The following is a 20,121-nucleotide window of genomic DNA, read 5'->3' on the forward strand; positions in this document are numbered from 1 at the left end:
GTTTCAGGGGAGTTCAGACTCACTGGAGGGAAACTTAGTAAGAATATTTGCCTTGGTCTAGCGAAGTGGGACATCATAGAGGGCTAGAAACATTGTAGGCTGGGCTCAAAAACAAACCCTCCAACCTCATTCCCCACCCTACTCTCCCTGACCTGTATTCCTTCACCCCTGGTTCCTTTGCACGTGCTCACGGCCCCCCCATCCCTCCAACCACACTGCTCTGCAGTGCCCTTGCCCTCCTGACAAGTCTCGCATACTTCATGTCTCATCTCAAACATAACCTTCTGCAGTGAAGCCTTACCTGGCTCTTCCTCCACACTCCCAGAGAGAAATCTTTGCCTAAACCTCTGGGCTGGTGCTTGCTACATTATCTTGTCATTACTTATTTACACGCCCAACTAATTGGTGAATTCCTAGAGCTGAGGATTCTGTCTTTTCACTTTGAAACCTCCAACAGCTAATACCATATCAAGTACAATGCAGCCAGCCAATAAATATATGACAAATGAATGAATAAGGGAATGCTTAGGCTCTTACGAGAAAATGATAGCTCCAAAATTTTTTTAAAGGATGGGGCAGGCTTTCAAGTAAAACTACAGGATCTAACATGAGGACACTTAATACTAAATAGACTATGTTAGGGATTTTTAAATTTATATGGGAAGAATGTTAGCTTTAAAAAGGGCATACTTTTATTGTGCTTTTGAATTAATGCGAAAGTAAATTATTGGGTAGAAAGAGACAAATAATCCAGATCATTTATTTTATTTTGGCTTAATGAAAAGTGCCACTGTGGATAAAATTCAAACATCTACCTGTGTAGTTTTAAAAATGCAAAGTATTTATTACCACTAGTTACTTATTCACATGCTGTCAGTACCTAATAGATCATGCAAAGTCCTGATTCCCCAGAAGTGGATTATTTTCTTCCTACAAATCCATCGTATTCAAAGCTTTACTCATTTTGTTTTAAGCAGTATGTACAGTGATTTCTCATTAATCATTTACAACATGCCTGTTTATTATGTGGGGAGAGAGAGGTACTAGAAAAGAAACAAGAAAGATAAAATAAAAAGCTATTTAAAATGTCAGGAATTCCCCTAATCTCAAGGTTCACTTTATTTTCCATGGGGGAAGAATGTGATTAGTTAGTAATAATAACCAACTCATTTATTTATGGATATTTACTGAGTGGGCGATACTCATGAAGTGTGTTGTCTAATGGGGAATGTGGACAGGTGAGAAGGCATTCAACCCATAGTGTAGTAAAGCTGTGGCCCCAGAGGATTAGAGCAGCAGGCTGAGGTGTGAAGGATGTGTTGGAGTAGAGGGAGCAGAGCTAACAGGAGTGATGAAGAGGTAGGGGGCTGCTGCAGAGCTCTCCCTACAAGAGGCATGGCACTGGTGTGAATTACGAAGTTGCAGTGACTATGAAGAAAAGTGGACTAGATTTATGAGAGACACAAGATGTATATTTCAAAAGATTTGGCATTTTTTTGAACATGAAGTGAGAGAGGGAGGAGATGAAGACAAGATCATTATTTCTGGCTTGGGCAAAAATCACATTTTTCCAAGTTAGGGAAGCTAAGAATGAAAAGAGGCTTTGTTACGTGACAATGAGTTCAATTTTGGACATATGGAGTGTGATGTGCATGGGAGATATCCGAAGAGAAACATTCATCTATAGGTTGGAGATTATACAGAGAGAGAAGATATGTAATAAGATATATATCTACATGTATATGTATATACACATATATGGAACACAAATATTAGGAGTTCCATAAAAACAACAGAGAAATCAGAGGAGAGGAAATTATGAAGCAACATATCAAGAAAATTTCCCAGAACTGCAGAATGAGAGTTTACAAATTAAAAGGGCACACTAAGTGTCTAGCATAATGGATGTAGAAAGATCCACAGCAAGACACATCAGCATGAAATTTTACAACGCTGGGGAAAAGGAGAAGGCACCAAGAGCCTCCCAAGAGAGCAAACAGATCACATACAAAAGGCTGAGATTTAGAATAACATCAGTAGGCTTATCAGTAGCAACCCTGGACGCTAAAAGAGAAATACCTTAGCATTTCTGGGGGAAATGACTGCCATGTGCCATGTTAAAATTCTGCACTGAGCCAAGCAACCAATTGGATGAAGAAATCTTCAGCTTTGGAAGCTGTCAGATAATTTACCTCATGTATACCTTTCTCCACAAACTTAAAAAAAAATGTGCTCTACCAAAGTAAGGAAGTAGATCAAGAAAGAGGAAGGCATGGGGGTCCAGAAAATAGGAACCTGAAGTAGGAAAAAAGGAAAGGAATTTCCCAGAATGATGATGCAACTCAAATGATAGCCATGCCACAGCCCTAGAAATGACCAATCTAGAATGAAATGGAGAATTGAGGGCTCCAGGAAGAATGGCTCCAAGAAAACAAAACTACACTGAGATATAACCTTACATGTCATAATTGTGAGAGGAAAGTTATATGCTGATGGGGAACTTGTGGGAGAATTAGCAATATATACATAGAAAACTAAGCAAACAAAAACCAAGGCAGCTATTAAACCCAGGGAAAACAAAAGTCAGACAAGAAGATGGTTCAGTTGTAAATAATATTCATATATGGTTTTAACAAGGTGAACTGAATTTTGACCTAACCAAAAATGGTACAACTGTATTGCAATGATGGGGGAGGTAGTGTGGAAGGGAGCCTGCAGAGAAAAAAAATTGTCATTTGCTGTAATAAGAAGTTACTAAAATATATGTAAAATATAAATATCAAGAAGTAGCATTATAAACATGTTACTTATATCTATGGAGATGCATAGAAAAAACAACTCAAAATGTGGAAGTGATGAATATGAAAGTGTATGGAGAGATAAGAGAAGATACTACTGGGTGGTTTTTGTTGTTGTTTAAAGCCTTGCAGAATGACCTTTCAGAAAGGTATCAATACAGAACTTTGTTTTGAAAAATAGTTTTCTACCATATGATCTAGCAGTTCTACTACTGGGTATATATCCAAAGGAAAGGAGATCGGAACATTGTAGAGGTATCTGGACTCTTGTGTTTATTGCAGCACTATTCACAATAGCCAAGATGTTGAATCAACCTGTGTCCATCAACAGATGAATGAATAAAGAAAATGTGATACATATACATAATAGAATACCATTCATCCATTAAAAAGAATGGAGTTGTGTCATTTATGGCCACATGGATGAGCTTGGAGGAGATTATGTGAAGTGAAATTAGCCAGGCACAGAAAGCCAGATATCACATGTTCTCATATGTGGAATCTAAAAAAGTTGATCTCTTAGAACTAGAGAATAGAATAGTGGTTACTAGAAATTGGGAAGGTAGGGAGAAGGAGAGAAAGTAAGAGATTAGTTAATTAATGCAAAATTACAGTTAGAAGGAATCAGTTCTAGTGTTCTATAAAACTGTAGGGTGACTCTAGTTAATTATAAGCTATTGCATATTTTCAAGTAGCTAGAAGAGAGGATCTGGCATGGTCCCAACACAAAGAAATGATCTATATGTGAGGTGATGGGTATGCTAGTTATCACAATATGATCACTGCATGTTGTTTACATGTTCCAAAATATCAGTATGTACCCCATACATACGTACAATTACTGTGTGCCAATTAGAATAATAAAAATCGTTTTTTAAAAGGTATGCAAAGGATGAAAAGGAAAAAATGGAAGAAATAATTGCTGGACTTTGCTGTGGCCACAGTGATACCTGGTGACTATAAATTTGATGTCCCCATCTGTGTCATTGTGTGCTCAGTTGGGCTAGAAAAGGGTGACAACGGATTGAGCCAGGGTTGGGTCCTGCAGACAGTTGTGACCATTGTTGTTTCTGTTGTCTCTGTGAAATGAGAGCAAGCATGTGGCTAATAAAGTAGTAGAAGTAAAGGACTCTGGGGTAAACTTTAGGTTGGATAATAAGGGAGTTGAAGACAGAAGGAGACTGATGGTGTGGGGAAAGAGATTATTGTCTGCGTTGTAGATATGAATTGATAGGCGACAGCATAGTGAGATGGTGGAGGGATAGAGGGTTGTAACCAGAAAGAAGGATATGTGAATTTCAGAGGCGAAGTTTAAGGTGATGACAAGGTCCATGGTGATGCCCAGGGTCTTGATTCAGGGTGCCTCTTGGGTTGCAGGTGTCAAAGGACTGAAAGCTGGGATGCTAGATGAGGCATGCATTGGGGATTACTAGGGTGTCAGTACCTGAGAGTAAAGAGGAAGACCACACCTGTGGGGTGTGAGAGGCAGTAACCATGCTGTAGGAATAGTGTTCGATTAGGCAGCAAGAACCTTGGAACCTCAAAGGAAAGGCACTTTACACATGTGTGGGGCCTCATGTTCTAGTGGGGTATTTGAGAGTTTAAAGGAGACCTCCTGACCAGGATAGAGTTGAATGTGAAGGAAAAGCACCAGTGGCAACCATTTGAGAAAAGTGCTCTGAGAGAGATTGAGGACAAAGGTAAGGGATGAAGATTTTTTACCAAAGGAAGAAGGAGTTCCACATAGTACAGAGGAAGCATCGGAGGGAGAAAGGCTGGGGCCAGGGATGGAAAGGATGTTGGGATTCGCTGGCCCCCAGTGTTTGAAAACTAATGGCTTAAGCCATTTCCTGGTCTCTTAGTCACAGCCTTCCTGCCGTCTCCCCAACACCCCTACTCTCTTGTAAGCTTTCTCACCCCTTCCCCTTGCTTCTTTCCTTCAAATGGAATCAGACTCTACCTGGATCCATTGTGCTTCTGTGGGCAGGTGAGCAGGCAGGCAGTAGAACTCATTACTCTCAGGACTCACTGAGGCCACTGCAGTGTAGTGAAACACAGTCTAAGTAGGGCCGGAAGTTGCAGGTTCAGCCATGTACTGGTAGATGCGGATATGCTACAAACTCCATACTTTCAGTTCCTTCATTTGTGAACCAGTAACGATAATACCCACAGAGTTTGGACAGGTGTCAGGTGAGGTAACATACACAGAAGCAACTGCAACCTGGTACCTGGTGTTTATAAATGCTTATGATAAATATCTCTCCCAAATGTGTAACTTCCGTTACAGCTCATACCTCTGTCTTTCACTAGGACAGTGCCTTATGGATTCTTTGTGCTTAATAATGAATCGATCAGTGAATGTATTGGGCTTGGAGGGGGGAATTTACAAAGCTTTTACACATATATATATATATATATATATTTCAAAAACCACTTGTTCACTCTTCTATCCTTACCTTTTCATAATAATTTTCAGAATGTATTATCCCTTAGTCTTATCCAGGTAATAATTAGGCTTCACTAGGCCTCTATTTGAGTACAGAAACCTCCCTATTCTCACTTAAATTCCCAGCTACAATTTCTGCCTTCATACATTCAGTGCATGGATGTTGAAATGGAACAAAGCTTAAGTAGGTTAAAATCCACCTTCCCAATATAGCCCAATATTCAGATTGTTTCTCCTATTAACTCTCCTGCGTCAATATCAGATATTCCTCTTAATATTTAAAAAATTACTATTAGCAGCTGAAAACTGATTTCCTTTCCTCTAGTCCTTGCATCTAACTCTCCTGAGTTCGCTCTCACTCGCTCTCTCTCTCGGTGTCTCTCTCTCTCTCTCTCTCTCTCTCTCTAGTTTATAACTCATCCAGGTTTCTCTTTTATTCTGTATATTCTTATCTAGATATGTTTCCTTTCTTCATTCTATCCAATCCCTATGAATCCTACCTTGAAATGTTGCCATTCAATTCGTCTTACAAATGGCTTCAGAATCTATATTTTCTGATTGCATCATTCATGTTTTCTATTCACCTCCTTCCGGTTGCACTGGAGTGATAATCATCACTTGCATTATGGCCACCTTTGCTTTTCCCTCTTCTTGCTTTGCTCCATCTGCATCTGCAGTCCTCGTGTTCGCTGCGTGGGAGCCGATCTGTGGGGCCAGGGCAGGGTCAACCCCGTGACATGTGCTTTCAAAGGCATGTGGAGGGAGAACCTTAGATAATTGGGAGATAAAGTCTGTTGCTGTATATACTTCTTTATCCTTTCTGTTTCTTATCTTTTCTTACTTATATTGAGATTTACTTTCAGGAATTTGCAGCCTATTGGATGTGAGATTAAGAGCCTATAAAAATGTTTTAGGTTTTTTTTTTTTTTTTTAATGTGCTTCTTTTTATTAAAAAAGTATATAGTTATTCTCTTAAATCTTTTTTTCCCATTTAGATGTGCTCAGTGAGGATCCTGAATTAGCTGTTGTCACTTGTTATTTCTTTCTTTTTTTTTTTTCTTTTTGAGATGACAGCCTCGTCCTCAGAGCGAGCCATTATTCTTGTTTATGTTCAGGGACTCAGGGGACTAATAGAGACCAAGCAGTTAGTGACTTTCTGGTGAGTAAAAAGAGTTTCCTCATTTTTAAAAATCTATAATTGACACATCAAGCCATCATTCTTGATGGGGCAGCTTTAGGGCCAAGTCATGTTTTCATGGGTCCTGTGCAGTTTGTCTTTGTTTTCAGCATTTGTAATAAACAAGTTGTAAGTCACTTTTATGATGTCCGGTTCAGGAATAAATTACACAATGGTGCTTCTGCCAGCTGTTGTGGAAGCCACTGATACCATTGTGGAAAGTCCTTGTCCGTGGGAGAAAATGAGCTTTTACACTATTCTTCTCTCTTCTGAGACACTCTCTGTGGATTGCTAGGCAGCACCCATCCCTGTAGGCTTTTGAGGTGCTTCTTGCTACACTATGATGAAACAGTCTTGGACCATCTGGGTTTGTAGTGATTGGCATTGGGTGAATATGATCAGTGCCAGTATTTCAAGTTAAACTTACAGCCTTCTCTTCTGAGACCAGACTGAGGCTGGCATTTCTTTCCCTCCTGCTGCCTTCTTCCTTCCCGGCAGAAGCCCCAGTGCTCTGGCGTTTGTGTACAAACATTCTTTCATGGAGCTCTGAATCTCAGTGTAGAGAAGGCACATGAGGAGCAGTTTTGACCAACATATGGCCCCATGAGAGAAGAGCATGTGCATTTATTGATTAAGGAGCTATTTTCTCTGGCCGGCATTATATTATCCAGGTCTTGTTTGGTGTCATGTTAGAGAAACCTAATTCAAATTGCCTTAGGCAACAAGAAAGCAAAAGGGCAGAGGGATTTGGGGCTCACAGAACTGAGAGGTTCCGGAGGTCATGCTGACGTGAGGCATGACTGTCCCCGGGGGGTACTTCAACTGCAGCGGCAGGAATATGTGTCCATCTCCCGGCCCCTCGTTCTCCACTCGTGGCCTCATCCTCAGCAAGGCTCTCCCCACATGAGAACAAAGATGGTCAGCAGCTGCTCCAGGCCTATATCCTGCCAGCTTGGGCATCTCTCAAAAGGAGAATTTTTTCCTAGTAATTCCAGCAAAATTCTCGAGTTAGGACTGTCATCGTCCCAACTCACATCTTGTTTCATTCTCAAGCCAGGATACTGTGTAACACCAGAGCAGTGCGAGCTCTTATCTGGCAGGCCTGTGTCATACGCCCCCTCCAGGCCCTGGTCCCTCAGCCCCCTACTCTGACCACATGAAACAAGAGGAGGCAAGGGTCGATTCCCCAAAGGTCAGCAGGGGTGCTGTTCAAAGGAGCTACTGAGGCCTAGCACGAGATGTCCGCTAGCTTTAGCAGCACAGAGCCTGCACTCAGGGAAAGAGATCAGGGAAAGCTGAGTAGGGTCTAAGGAAATACTGCTATTCAAGAAGGGTCAAAAAAAATAAGGAAAAGCTTCATAAATAAGTATCAGGGACTCTGGGGATTAATAGATACCAAGCAGTTGGTGAGTTTTTGGTGAGTAAAAAGAGTTTCCTCGTTGAGCCATTCAGTTAGACAGGGAAGCTGTAGTATGCTGAGTACTGACCCCCGAATATGTCCATGTATGGATCACCAGAACTTGTCATTGTTACCTTATAGGGCAAAAGGGACTTTGCATGAAGTTCGGAATGTTGAGATGGGAAGATTATCCTGGATTACCCAGATAGAGACAATGTCATCACAAACATCCTTGTAAGAGAGAGGCAGGAGGAATTAGAAAGACGTGATGCAGGAAGCAGGGATTGGAGTGATTGCTTTCAAGATGGAAGAAGGGGCCACTAGCCAAGGAATGAAGGAAGCCACGAGAGGCAAACAAGGCAAGGAAATGGACTCTCCCCTGGAGAGTCTAGAAGCCACCAGCCTGGCCAACACCTTGGCTTCAGCCCAGTGAGACTGATTTCAGACTTCTGACCTCCAGAACTGGAAGAGAATAAACTTGTGTTGTCTTAAACTGCTAAGTGGTAATTTGTTACAGTGGTAATGGGAAAACTAAAACAGAAGGAGCTGAAATTGAAGATGACCTGGAGTGGGCCAGGCAGACCAGGGAGAGGCTGAGCACTCGGCCTCCGTGAACAGCACAGGCTGAGACACCCAGGGTCACATGGAAACAGCAGGGGCACCTGGCAGAGGACAGGAGATCCTGGTGGGTGCTTTCCCCACACCACAGAGTTGGGACTTCCTTCTGAAGCCCAGGGTAAGCTTTGGAAAGGTTTTAACAGTAAAATCACGGGATCTTGTTAAAGGCTTAAGGTTTTTCTGGCAGTGCTAAGGAGGGTGAGTTAGGTAAAGATTCAGAGGTTAAGGCACAAGACAGAGACATTACTGAAGAGAAGTTTATAGTTGTACCAGCAAGACATGATGAGGACTGAGCTGAGGTACAAAGTGAGAATGAATCAGGGGCCAGACTTAGGAGCTACTGAAGGTCAGAAAGATCTCGTGACTGCTAGATATGGTAGGATGGAGAAGAAGACTGACTGGTTTCTGGTTTCAGTGACTGGGAGGACAATTGACTAGGAAACAAAGTACAGGACAGAGAATGGGTTTAAGAAGAAGCTAACCAGCTCCATTTGGGGAACAATGGTTTTTGTCATCTAATAGATAAGGAGTAATGTCTATTTGGCAACTGAAAATAGGTCTGGATCCCAGGAGAGATACCTGGGCCCACCTGGATTGGAAATCACAGATATGGTCATCAGTGTACGTAAGTCGGTGATGTGAGCCTGTTGAGTGGATAAGCTCACTCAGAAGATTGGGCAGGAGAAGGCGGAGGCTGCACTGGGAATACCTTGTTCCAGGTCTAAGGAAAGAAGACAGAGTAACCAAGAAGGCTGAGAAGACAGAGTAACCAAGAAGGCTGAGGCAATGGCCGGGGGGCAGTAGGAAAACATGAGACCAAAGACCACACTAGCATTTCTAGACACTCAGAGATCTCATCGAGTGAAATGAAAGCTTACCGTGTATTTAGAAGACATTTATGCTGAGTGTAGATTGTAAAGAAAAAATGGCAAGAAGAACAGAAGGTCTTGATTCATCGCTGTAATTATCTGTGCCATCAATAATTCCTGGACCATACAAGAGTTCTCCAGGTGGCCTTGTGTTCCTGTGGTAAAGTTTGCCAGCAAAGGGAGGGTGAAACTTTCGCTTTGAGTTATTGCTATAGGATTGCTTGGATAAGACTTATCTCTCCTCATCCTTCTATGGATCAGACAAATTAGTTTCATTACTGGTTTGGTTTCTCTCCTTTTCTTTTTGCTTATTAGTTATTATACAAGTAATGTGTGATGATTACAAAATATGGAACTAATGTAGAAGCATATTAAAATAAAAAGTAAAAACTCCTAAATCCTACTGCTTAGAAGTAACCACTATTAAAAGTTTGGTGCCTGTCTTTCAGATATTTTTACTTACTTGTAAGCATAATACAGGTGACATTTTGTGTTATAAAAATGGGATGATTCCATGCATGCTGTTCAACTAACTTTTTAATTTATCATGGACAGCTTTCCATGCCAGTACAATACAGAGCTATGATATCCTTTTTAATGGCTGCATAGTAGTCCCTGGTTTGAATATATCACAGTTCATATAACTTATGTTATACATATCATAATTTATGTTTTTGCATACTTTTAGAAGTGTTTCAAAGAGAGATTTATACAAGTGGAATTGCAGGGTCCAAACTATCAATATTTGCATTTTTGATACAATACAATTTGTACTCCATGAAAGCTGAATGAAAAACACTGAAAGGCTACATAAATAATCATATTTAGTTTCCCTTTCAGCACAAAACATTAGGTTTAGCGCAGATTTGGGCACTTTAACATTTCCCTTCTCAGCTTTTAGGAGTCTCAGTGTCTTTCCATATTGGTTGATACCTAAAACCAAAGCCAAGTGAAGGAAGAGAATGGGGAGCTTAGCCATATAGTAGGTACCCTGAGGGGTCCCTGTGACTTCAGCAGAGTGCAGTGACTGGGCTTTCCAGACTTGGAAGGTCCAGCCTTCTGTGAGCCCTGAAATGCCTGGGCAAACCTGCCTGGAAAGAAGCCCAGAGGAGAGCAGAAGTTGGAGGGGCACACACTGAGGGGCCACCCTATCTGGGTCAAAGTTTGTGTTCTAGTGGGGAAGACAGACACTAAGCAAACAGGTGAGGATACAATAGATTGTTGGGCAGTGACAAATGCTGTGAGGAAGAATGAAGTGGGTGAAGAGGAAACTGGCAGGTGGTGAGAGGGCCACGTTAGCTGGAGCACCAGGTGTGGTGAGGAGACGTGGCTGTGCTGAGACCTCCTGAATGGATGGATAAGCCATGCTTAAGGGCTAGAGAAAGAATATTCTGTGCAGAGGAACTCAAGCCACAGGAGGAAGAATGGCATGTTTGGGGACCAACAAGGCTGGCATTGTGGCTGGCAGATGTGGGCAGGGACAGTGACAGTGTCTGTGAGGTCATCTGGGGCTGCACCATCTGATATGGTGGCACATATCATAATTAAATGATTGCTTAATTAAATGAATCGATTAAATGATTGAGACTTCAGTGTCAGTAGGGCATGGGGCATGTTGGAAGAGCTGTTCTCAGACACTGTTTGTTGGGAATATGAATTAGTGGATCCTTTTGTTGGACGATTGGACTGTGCATAGCAACACTGCAAAAGAGCAGACTCAATCCAGCAAAAGCAATTCTGTGTATTTGTCCTCTGAAGATCCTGGTCTGTGTGTACCAAGAAACAAGTAGAAGGGTGTTTATTACAGCACATGAAGCTATTTCATTAGCTAAACTCGTAACCATCTACATGCTCATCCATAAGACCACGGGGAACTGAATTACAGTATGTCTTTGCCCATCTATATGATGTGGCTCTTTTTTAAAAATCTGTAAATACACTGATAAGAAGAAGATCTCCAAAAATGTGGGTAGGTTAAAAGAAGTTGCAATGTTTAGTTCATATATTTAACTAGTAGCTCTATTTGTATATGTGCGTACATTTATAAATACCTAGAAAAAAATCTGGGAGAATAAACACAAAACTGCTAGCAGCAGTTACCGCTGGAAAGAAGAGTGAGGTCTCAGGGTTTGGGGGTGAGCGTGGGGGTGACATTCATGGTGTGCATCTAAGGAACCACAGCAAGTTTTGTTTTTGAAATGACCTAACAGTGCGCTGAAGCCAAGGCAGGTTTGGGTTAATCTAGGTCTGTGTGATTTCACTAATCTCCCATCCACTGCTCTTTGACTTTCTGACAAAGGAGATGTGAAGGTGAGCACTGTGCCTAGAACACAAAGGAGAAGCTGCACTGTGCCCCGGGTATCGCTGGACACAATGTGAGGAGCGTCCACATGTTTTTGCTGGACCAGCTCTGGCAGCAAGTTCCACGAAGGCTCAGCTGCAGCCAAGAGAGCCAAAAGGCTCTCTAGGTCACCTCTGTGGACCCGCTGCATGGAAATTAATTAGAGTTGGACCATGTCCCCCGTGGCTTGGCTCCGGGTGATGCCAAAGTTATTAGCAGCTATATGCAGCTACAGCATCCTTCCCCGTCTTCTGAAAATTTGTTTAGGCAGAGACAGGCAGGCAGACTAAGTTGGTGGCTGAGGACAGTAAAATTTTAATTCCCAGATAGTTTGGTCAGGGTCATTAGGGTGGCAGTGACTTTCAGAGAAGGGCATATTTTTCATCAAATCGGAGACAGCAGTGTCCTTACTCCTCCCCTGACCACTCAAAACTAAATTCTTTTTCCTATAAACAAGTGTGTCATTCCTCAAGCACAGGGGGTGGTGACTATAGCAACAAATCACCCAAATATTTCTTTTGTTGATCTGTTTGACTTTTGTGAAGCCACCCTTTCCACAATTTATATTGCCATATCAGTTTTAACTAGCTTACTTTCTTTCTGTTTTTCTTCTCCAACTATACATAGGAACAAAGAAAGACACTCAGAAAGATCAAGAGACGAATAAACCTACTGTTTCATCTCCTAAGAGAGTAGCAGCTTCAGCCACCAAGCTTCATTCACCAGGTATGTAGGAAATATGATGTGTTACTTGGGGAGATGACTTGAACTTGGAATTTATCTTATTCAGATGTCATTAATGGAGCAATGCCAACCCATGTGATTTACATGATTGTTCCAGAGCTTGACATACATATGCTGATGTTTTCTGACTCTAGATGAAATGAATCAACTGTTCACATCATTTTATCTTAAAAAAACAAGATGCTATGCTATGTTTAAGTGGGAGGATCTTCTCTGTGTAGGGGTATCTGCTATTCCAATAGCATGTAGAAATCATTTACAATTGAAAAATAGACTTTAAAGATCTAACCTCAAGAAATAATATTGTCTAAAAGGAAGAAGAACAGAGATAATGGGTATCAAATGATTTGTTAGTCTGTCAATGAGGAAACCATTTATTTGCATTTATTCAGATATGAACAAACTACATAAGGTTACTTGAAAGTCAAAAATTGTTTAATATGAATATTCCTGGCCAGGCGTGGTGGCTCATGCCTGTAATCCCAGCGCTTTGGGAGGCCAAGGGGGACGGATCACTTGAGGTCAGGAGTTCTAGCCAGCCTAGCCAATATGGCAAAACCCTGTCTCTACTAAAAATACAAAAATTAGCCAGGTATGGTGGCTTTCGCCTGTAGTTCCAGCTACTTGGGAGGCTGAGGCAGGAGAATCACTTGAACTCGAGAGGTGGAGGTTGCAGTGAGCCGAGATCACACCACTGCACTCCAACCTGAGTGACAGAGCGAGACTTCATCTCAAAAAAAAAAAGAAAAAGAAAAAGAAGAATATTCCTATTGTAAGACGTTCCTGCCATTGTAGAACAGTATGCAATGCAACCTCAAAACATTTTCTTTAAGCCCAAAAATGGTGGCCTTAATAGCAGCTAATGTTTGAGCTCTGACTGCGTGCCAGGTACTGTCCTGTGCTCTTTAAATATGTTAATTGACGTTAATGTTAACGTCCACAATAACTCTGTGAGACAGGTTGTGTTATCGCCCCTCTCTTTACATGTGAGGAAACTGAGGCACAGACATTTCATTAATTTGCCCAAAGTCACAGGTAATAAGTAATGGAGCCTTGGTTTTAACCTAAGCAATCTGTATTCCAAACTTGCATTGTTAGTTGCTACACTGTTAACCCAAAAGCATGGAGAATAGAGAACTTACTAAAATTGCTGATTAATTAAAAATTTATGGAAAATAGATTAAAGCTGTAAATGTGAGGGACAGGAGACAAAGCCTGGTAGTTGGGTGAGAGATCAGATCTGAGGACCCTGCATAAATCTGGAATTTCTAAAGGGCAACACTTTGGAAGGAAAAGAAAATTCACCCTGCGGGAGACTGGCCGACCGCAGCTCCAGCTCTGTGGGAAGCCGAGGATTTTTTTGAGGATTGTTGCATGTATGTTCATCAGGGAAATTGGTCTGTAATTTTCTTTTTATTTATGATGTTCTTTCCTGGTTTTAGTATTAGGGTGATACTGGCTTTATGGAATGATTTAGGGAGGATTCCCTCTTTCTCTATCTTTTGAATTCGTGTCAATAGGATTGGTACCAGTTCTTCTTTCAATGTCACATAGAAATCAACTGTGAATTCGTCTGGTCCTGGACTTTTTCTTGTTGGCAATTTTTTTTATGATCATTTCAATCTTGCTTCTTATTACTGGTCTGTTTGGAGTTTTAATTTCTTCCTGGTTTAATCTAGGAAGGATGTATATTTCCAGGAATTTATTTATCTCCTCTAGGTTTTCTGTGTTTTTCATGTAAAGGTGTTCATAGTAGCTTGGAATGATCTGTTGTATTTTTGTGGTATCAGTTATAGTATTTCCTGTTTTGTTTCTAATCAAGTTTATTTGGATCTTCCCTCTTCTTTTCTTGATTCATCTTGCTAATGGTCTATCAATTTTGTTTATCTTTTCAAAGAACCAGGTTTTTATTTCATTTATCTTTTGTATTATTTTTGTCTTTCAGTTTTCTTTAGTTCTGCTCTGATCTTTGTTACTTCTTTTCTTCTGCTGGGTTTCAGTTTGGTTAGTTTTTGTTTCTCTAGTTTCTCGAGGTGTGACCTTAGACTGTTTGTCCTCTTTCAGCTTTTCAATGCAGGCATTTAATGCTCCAAACTTTCTTTCCTCTTAAAACTGGTTTAGTTGTATCCCAAAGGTTTTAATAAGTTGTATCACTGTTATCATTCGGTTCAAATAATTTTTTAATTTCCATTTTGATTTCATTGTTGACCCAACGGTCATTCAAGAGCAGGTTATTTAATTTCCATGTATTTGCATGGTTTTGAGGGTTCCTTTTGCAGTTGATTTCCATTTTTATTCCACTGCAGTTTGACAGAGTACTTGATATAATTTCGATTTTCTGGAATTTATTGAGACTACTTTTGTGGCCTATCCTGTGGTCTGTCTTGGAGAATGTTCCACGTGCTGATGAATGTACATTCTGCAGTTGTTGGGTAGAATGTTCTGTAAATATCCACAAACTACATTTTATCTAGGATATAGTTTAAGTCCATTGTTACTTTGTTGAGTTTCTGTCCTGATGACCTGTCTGGTGCTGTCAGTGGGGTACTGAAGTCTCCCACTATTATTGTGTTGCCGTCTATCTCATTTTTTTAGGTCTAATAGTAAATGGTTTATAAATTTGGGAGCTCCAGTGTTAGGTGTATATACATTTAGTGTTGTGATATTTTCCTGTTGGACTAGTCCTTTTGTCATTATATAATGTTCCTCTTTGTCTTTTTTAACATTTTGCTTTAAAGTCTGTTTTGTCTGATATAACAATAGCTACTCCTGCTAGCTTTTGGTATCCATTTGCGTGGAATATCTTTTTCCACCCCTCTACCTTAAGTTTATGTGAGTCCTTATGTGTTGTTAGATGAGTCTCTTGAAGGCAGCAGATACTTGGTTGGTGAATTCTTTTCCATTCTTCCATTCTGTATCTTTTAAGTGGAACATTTAGGCCATTTACATTCAATGTCAGTATTGAGATGTGAGGTACTATTCTATTCATCATGCTGGTTGTTGCCTGAATACCTTGTTGTTGTTGTTTTTGTCATTGTGTTATTGTTTTATACATCCCTTAAGATTTATGCTTTAAGGTGGTTCTATTTTGATGTATTTTGAGAATTTGTTTCGAGATTTACAACTCCTTTTAGCAGATCTTGTAGTGCTGCCTGGTAGTGGCAAATTCTCTCAACATATGTTTGTGTGAAAAAAGACTGTATCTTTCTTTCATTTATGAAGCATAATTTCATTGGATAAAAAACTCATGGCTAACAATTGTTTTGTTTAAGAAGGCTAAAGGTAGGACCCCAATCCCTTCTGGCTTGTAGTGTTTCTGCTGAAAAATTTACTGTTAATCTGATAGATTTTCCTTTATAAATTACTTGATACTTTTTCCTGACAACTTTTAAGATTCTTTCCTTTGTCTTCACTTTAGATAACCTGATGACTAGGTGCCTAGGCAATGATCTTTTTGCAATAAATTTCCTGGGTGTTCTTTGAGCTTCTTGTATTCAGCTATCTAGATCTCTAGCAAGACCAGGGAAGTTTTCCTTGATTATTCCCTCAAATTTGTTTTCCAAAGTTTCAGATTTCTTTCCTTTCTCAGAGACACCAATTTTTCTTAGATTTGGTCATTTAACATAATCCCAAACTTCTTGGAGGTTTTATTCATTTTTTAAAATTTTTTTTTCTTTGTCTTTGTTGAATTGGGTTAATTCAAAAGTCTTGTTTTTGAGCTCTGAATTCCTTTCTTCTGCTTGTTTGATTCTATTGGTGACACTTTCCAGTGTATTTTGCATTTATCTAAGTGTGTCCTTCGTTTTCAGAAGTCGTGATTGTTTTTTATTTATTTATGCTATCTATTACTCTGGAGATTTTTTTCATCCATGCCCTGTAACTTTTTTTTTTTTAAGTTGGTATTCACCTTTCTTTGGTGCCTCCATGTGTAGCTTCATACTCAAACTTCTGAATTATTTTTCTGGCAATTCAGAGATTTCTTCTTGGTTTGGCTCAATTGCTAGTGAGCTAGTGTGATCTTTTGGGGGTGTTAAAGAATCTTGTTTTGTCATATTACCGGAATTGTTTTTCTGGTTCCTTATCATTTGGGTAGCCTATGTTGGAGGGAAGATCTGGGGCTCAAGGGCTATTGTTCAGATTCTTTTGTCACACGGGGTGCTCCCTTAATGTGGTGTTCTCCTCCCTTCCTCTAGGGATAGGACTTCCTGAGAGCCGAACTGTAGCTGTTGTTATATTTGTTCTGGGTCTAGCCACCCAGCTGAGCTACCAGGCTCCAGGCTGGTACTGGGGAGTGTCTGCAAAGAGTCCTGTGATATCATCTGTCTTAAGATCTGTCAGCTGTGAGTAACGAGCACCTGCTCCAGTGGAGGCAGCAGGGGAGTGAAATGGACTCTGAGAGGGTCCTCGGTTGTAGTTTTGTTTAGTACACTGGCTTAGTGTTGGTTGGCCTCCAGCCAGGAGGCGGCACTTTCAAGAGAGCCTCAGCTGCAGTAGTGTAGGAAGGATAGGAGCTTGCCCTAATGCCACCTGGATGATAAGTATTTGGTTTCTTAGGTGGTGGGCAGGGCCCTAGAGCTCCCAAGAGATTGTGTTCTTTGTTTTCAGCTACCAGAGTGGGTAGAGAAAGACAATCAGGTGGGGGCAGATTTAAGCATGTCTGGGCTCAGACTCTCCTTGGTAGAGGGGGCTCTCTGGGGCTGTTGTGCAGGATGGGGGTGCGGTTTCAGGCCAATGGAATTATGTTTCCAGGGGCATTATCGCTGCCTCTGCTGGGTCACGCAGGTCACCAGGGGGAAAGCTGGCAGTGACAGGCCTTACAAGGCCAGTTTTACTCCCACCATGTCCCCCCAACAGCACGAGAGGGACATGCCCCAGGCTAAAAGCCTCCCTACTGAGAAAGCAGGCGGGACTTTCAGGTTTCATGCCTCCCAACCTGTAGAGGCTTCTGTGCTCCTAGCCGTACTCCCCAATCACCTCCTCTCCACACTCTGTCCAGGAAACTGCGCAAATTGTTTCAAAGTTCAGCTGGAAGTTTCCTTCTCCCTGTGATCTTTCCCCAATTCCACTGGCACCCCTCCCCCAAGAACCCCTGAGAGACAAAGGCAGAAATGGCTTCCCTGGGGTTCGAGAGTGCCCACAGGACTCTTCCACTGCTTCCCCTACCCTTATATTTTGCTCAGCTCTCTAAATTTGTCTTAGCTCCCGATAAGGTCAAATCCTTCTCCTGTGATCTGGTTCTTCAGGCTCCCCAGTGAGGATGTGTGTTTGGGGGCAGTCGTTCCCCTGTCACACTTCGGACACTCATAGTTTTTCAGCTGTGTCATGGAGCCCGCAGCAAAAAGCCACCTCTTTCAAAGGGTCTGTGGATTCTCTTAGCTTTCCTGGTGTATTCTTCAGTAGTTCTTGGACCAAAAGTTCCCAGTGTGTCTCCACAAGCTGCTCTGTCCATCTGAGTGGGAGCCATAAGTTAGTCCTGCCTCCCGTCTGCCATTTTCCCTCACTTTCTGATTTCTGTTCTTTTTACTCTCCTTCTGCTTACACTGGGTTTAATTAGCTGATGTCATTGGTTGGAGGTCTTTTGTTAATTATGTATGTGTTTAGTACAGTAAATCTCTCTGTACAAGTTGCTTTAGTTATAGTCCACACATTTTGACACATTCGGTTTTCATCTTCATTGAGTTCAAAATATTTTCAGATTTCCCTTTTGGATTTCTTCTTTGGTCTATGATTATTTGGAAGTGTATTGTTTAGTTTGCACATATTTGGGGACCTCTCAGGGATCTTTCTATTATTGATCTCTAATTTGTAATTCTAATTTGGTTGGAGAACATACTTTGGATGATTCAAAAAAAAAAAAAACCACAAACCTATTCCTCCCGTCACAGCACCTCTGACACCACACGTGTGAGGTTTCCACACCAAGCGATTCTCCACTTCTCTGTGGACACCACCCGAGTGTCCTACAATTTGATTCAAGTATAACACCAATTACCCAGAGTTAGCACAGGCCACACAGGTTAAGGGCTCAATCTCACAAGACTGGCCCTCACTTTAGGTGCCAACTACAAATAGTAGGTGTGTATGTGACCCACACTTCTGTCTGACCTGACTACAAATTGGAGGTTCTCACAATCTTCTCCTTAAGTTGAATAATTTATTATAACAACTCACAGAAATCAGGGAAACCTCTTACTTATTTACCAGTTTATTATAAAGGATATGATGAAGGATACAGATGAAGAGTTGGATGAGGAGGTACATAGAGTCAGGTCCAGGGTGCAGGAGCTTGTGTCCCACAGAGAGAGGGCGCTCCATCATGTTGATACCTGGATGCATTCACCAACCCAGAAGTCCTCTGAATCCTATACTTCAGGAGTTTTGATAAGGCTTCATCACACAGACATGACTGATTCTTAACTCAGTCTCCAGCCGCGGAGGAAGGGGAGAGAGGGAGCTGGAAGTTTCAAGCTTCTAATCATGGCTTGGTCTTTCTGGTGACCAGTCCCTATCCTGAAACTATCCAGGGGCCACCAAGAGAAGCTGTCATTAGAGCAAATGATGCTTCTGTTACCCAGGAAATTCCAAGGAATTTAGGAGCTCTGTGTCAGAAACTGGGATCAAAACCAAATGTTAGAACAAAAGATTCTTCTAGCACTCATATCACTCAGCAAAGTACAAGGGTTTTAGGAACTCTGTGTCAGAAATTGGGGGCAGAGACCAAATATATATTTCTTATTATGTCACAGATGACTCGAATCCTTTTAAATTTATTGAGCCTTGTTTTAAGACCCACAACAAGATCTACCTTGGTAAACATTTCATGCATACTTAAAAAAACAGCTTCTACTCTGCTGTTTCTGTGTGGAGTGTTCTACAAATGTCATAGGTCAGGTTGGCTGAAGCATTGTCAAGTATTCTATACCCTCACTGATTTTCTCTCTACATGTTCTTTCAGTAGATGAGAGAGGGCTTGAAATCTCAGACTGTAATTGCAGATTTGTCTGTTTCCTTTGTCAGCTTTATCAGCCTTTCCTCCATATATTCTGAATCAGCTCTATAAGGTATATAAAGTTTTAGTTTATCACTTTGATGAATTGGCCACTTTATCATTATGAAATGAACTTCTTTATCCCTGGTAATAATTTTTTCCTTGAAATCTACTTTTTTCATTGTTAATAGAGCCACTCCAGCTTTCTGTTATTTTCAGCGTGGTATAATCTTTCCGTACTAACCTTTTCATCTATTTTTCTATTTATTTTTAAGTAGGCTTCTTATAGGCCTCATGTAATTAGATCTTACGTTTTTATCCAATCTGCAATCTCTGCCTTTCCTATACATCTGATGTTATTACTGATGTAATTGAGATTAAATCTACCATCTTGCCATATTTTCTATTTAACCCATATGTTCTTTCTTTTCTTTTCCCTCTTTTACTGCCTTCTTTTGGCATTGGACAGTTTTTTATGATTCCATTTATCTCCTTTGTTCATGTATTAGCTGTCTGTCTCTTATTTTTGTGTTCTTAGTGGTTGTTTTATCCAGTGGATGTTTCATAATATATGTCATTAGCTTTCAACATTCCAGCTTCAAGTGACATTATATCACTTTGTACATGATGTAAGAATGTTATAACAGCATGTTTCCATCTCTCTCCTGGCATTTGTGCTATTGTTATTAGATATTTTACTTCTACATATATTATGAACCTATACTACGTTATTATTATTAT

General features: G+C 40.8%; 1 protein-coding gene across 1 annotated transcript in view; it reads left to right on the forward strand.

Annotated features, from left to right (window-relative positions):
- The window catches only part of MTUS2 (microtubule associated scaffold protein 2), a 624,304-nt gene that overhangs the window by 447,535 nt on the left and 156,648 nt on the right, over positions 1-20,121 (forward strand). The window contains exon 7 of the mRNA XM_025364093.1: positions 12,276-12,374. Within this exon, the coding sequence (XP_025219878.1) occupies positions 12,276-12,374 (99 nt within the window). The remainder of the gene's footprint in view (positions 1-12,275; positions 12,375-20,121) is intronic.

Source organism: Theropithecus gelada, chromosome 17 (assembly GCF_003255815.1).
Source record: "Theropithecus gelada isolate Dixy chromosome 17, Tgel_1.0, whole genome shotgun sequence".
NCBI classification, from domain to species: Eukaryota; Metazoa; Chordata; class Mammalia; order Primates; family Cercopithecidae; genus Theropithecus; species Theropithecus gelada.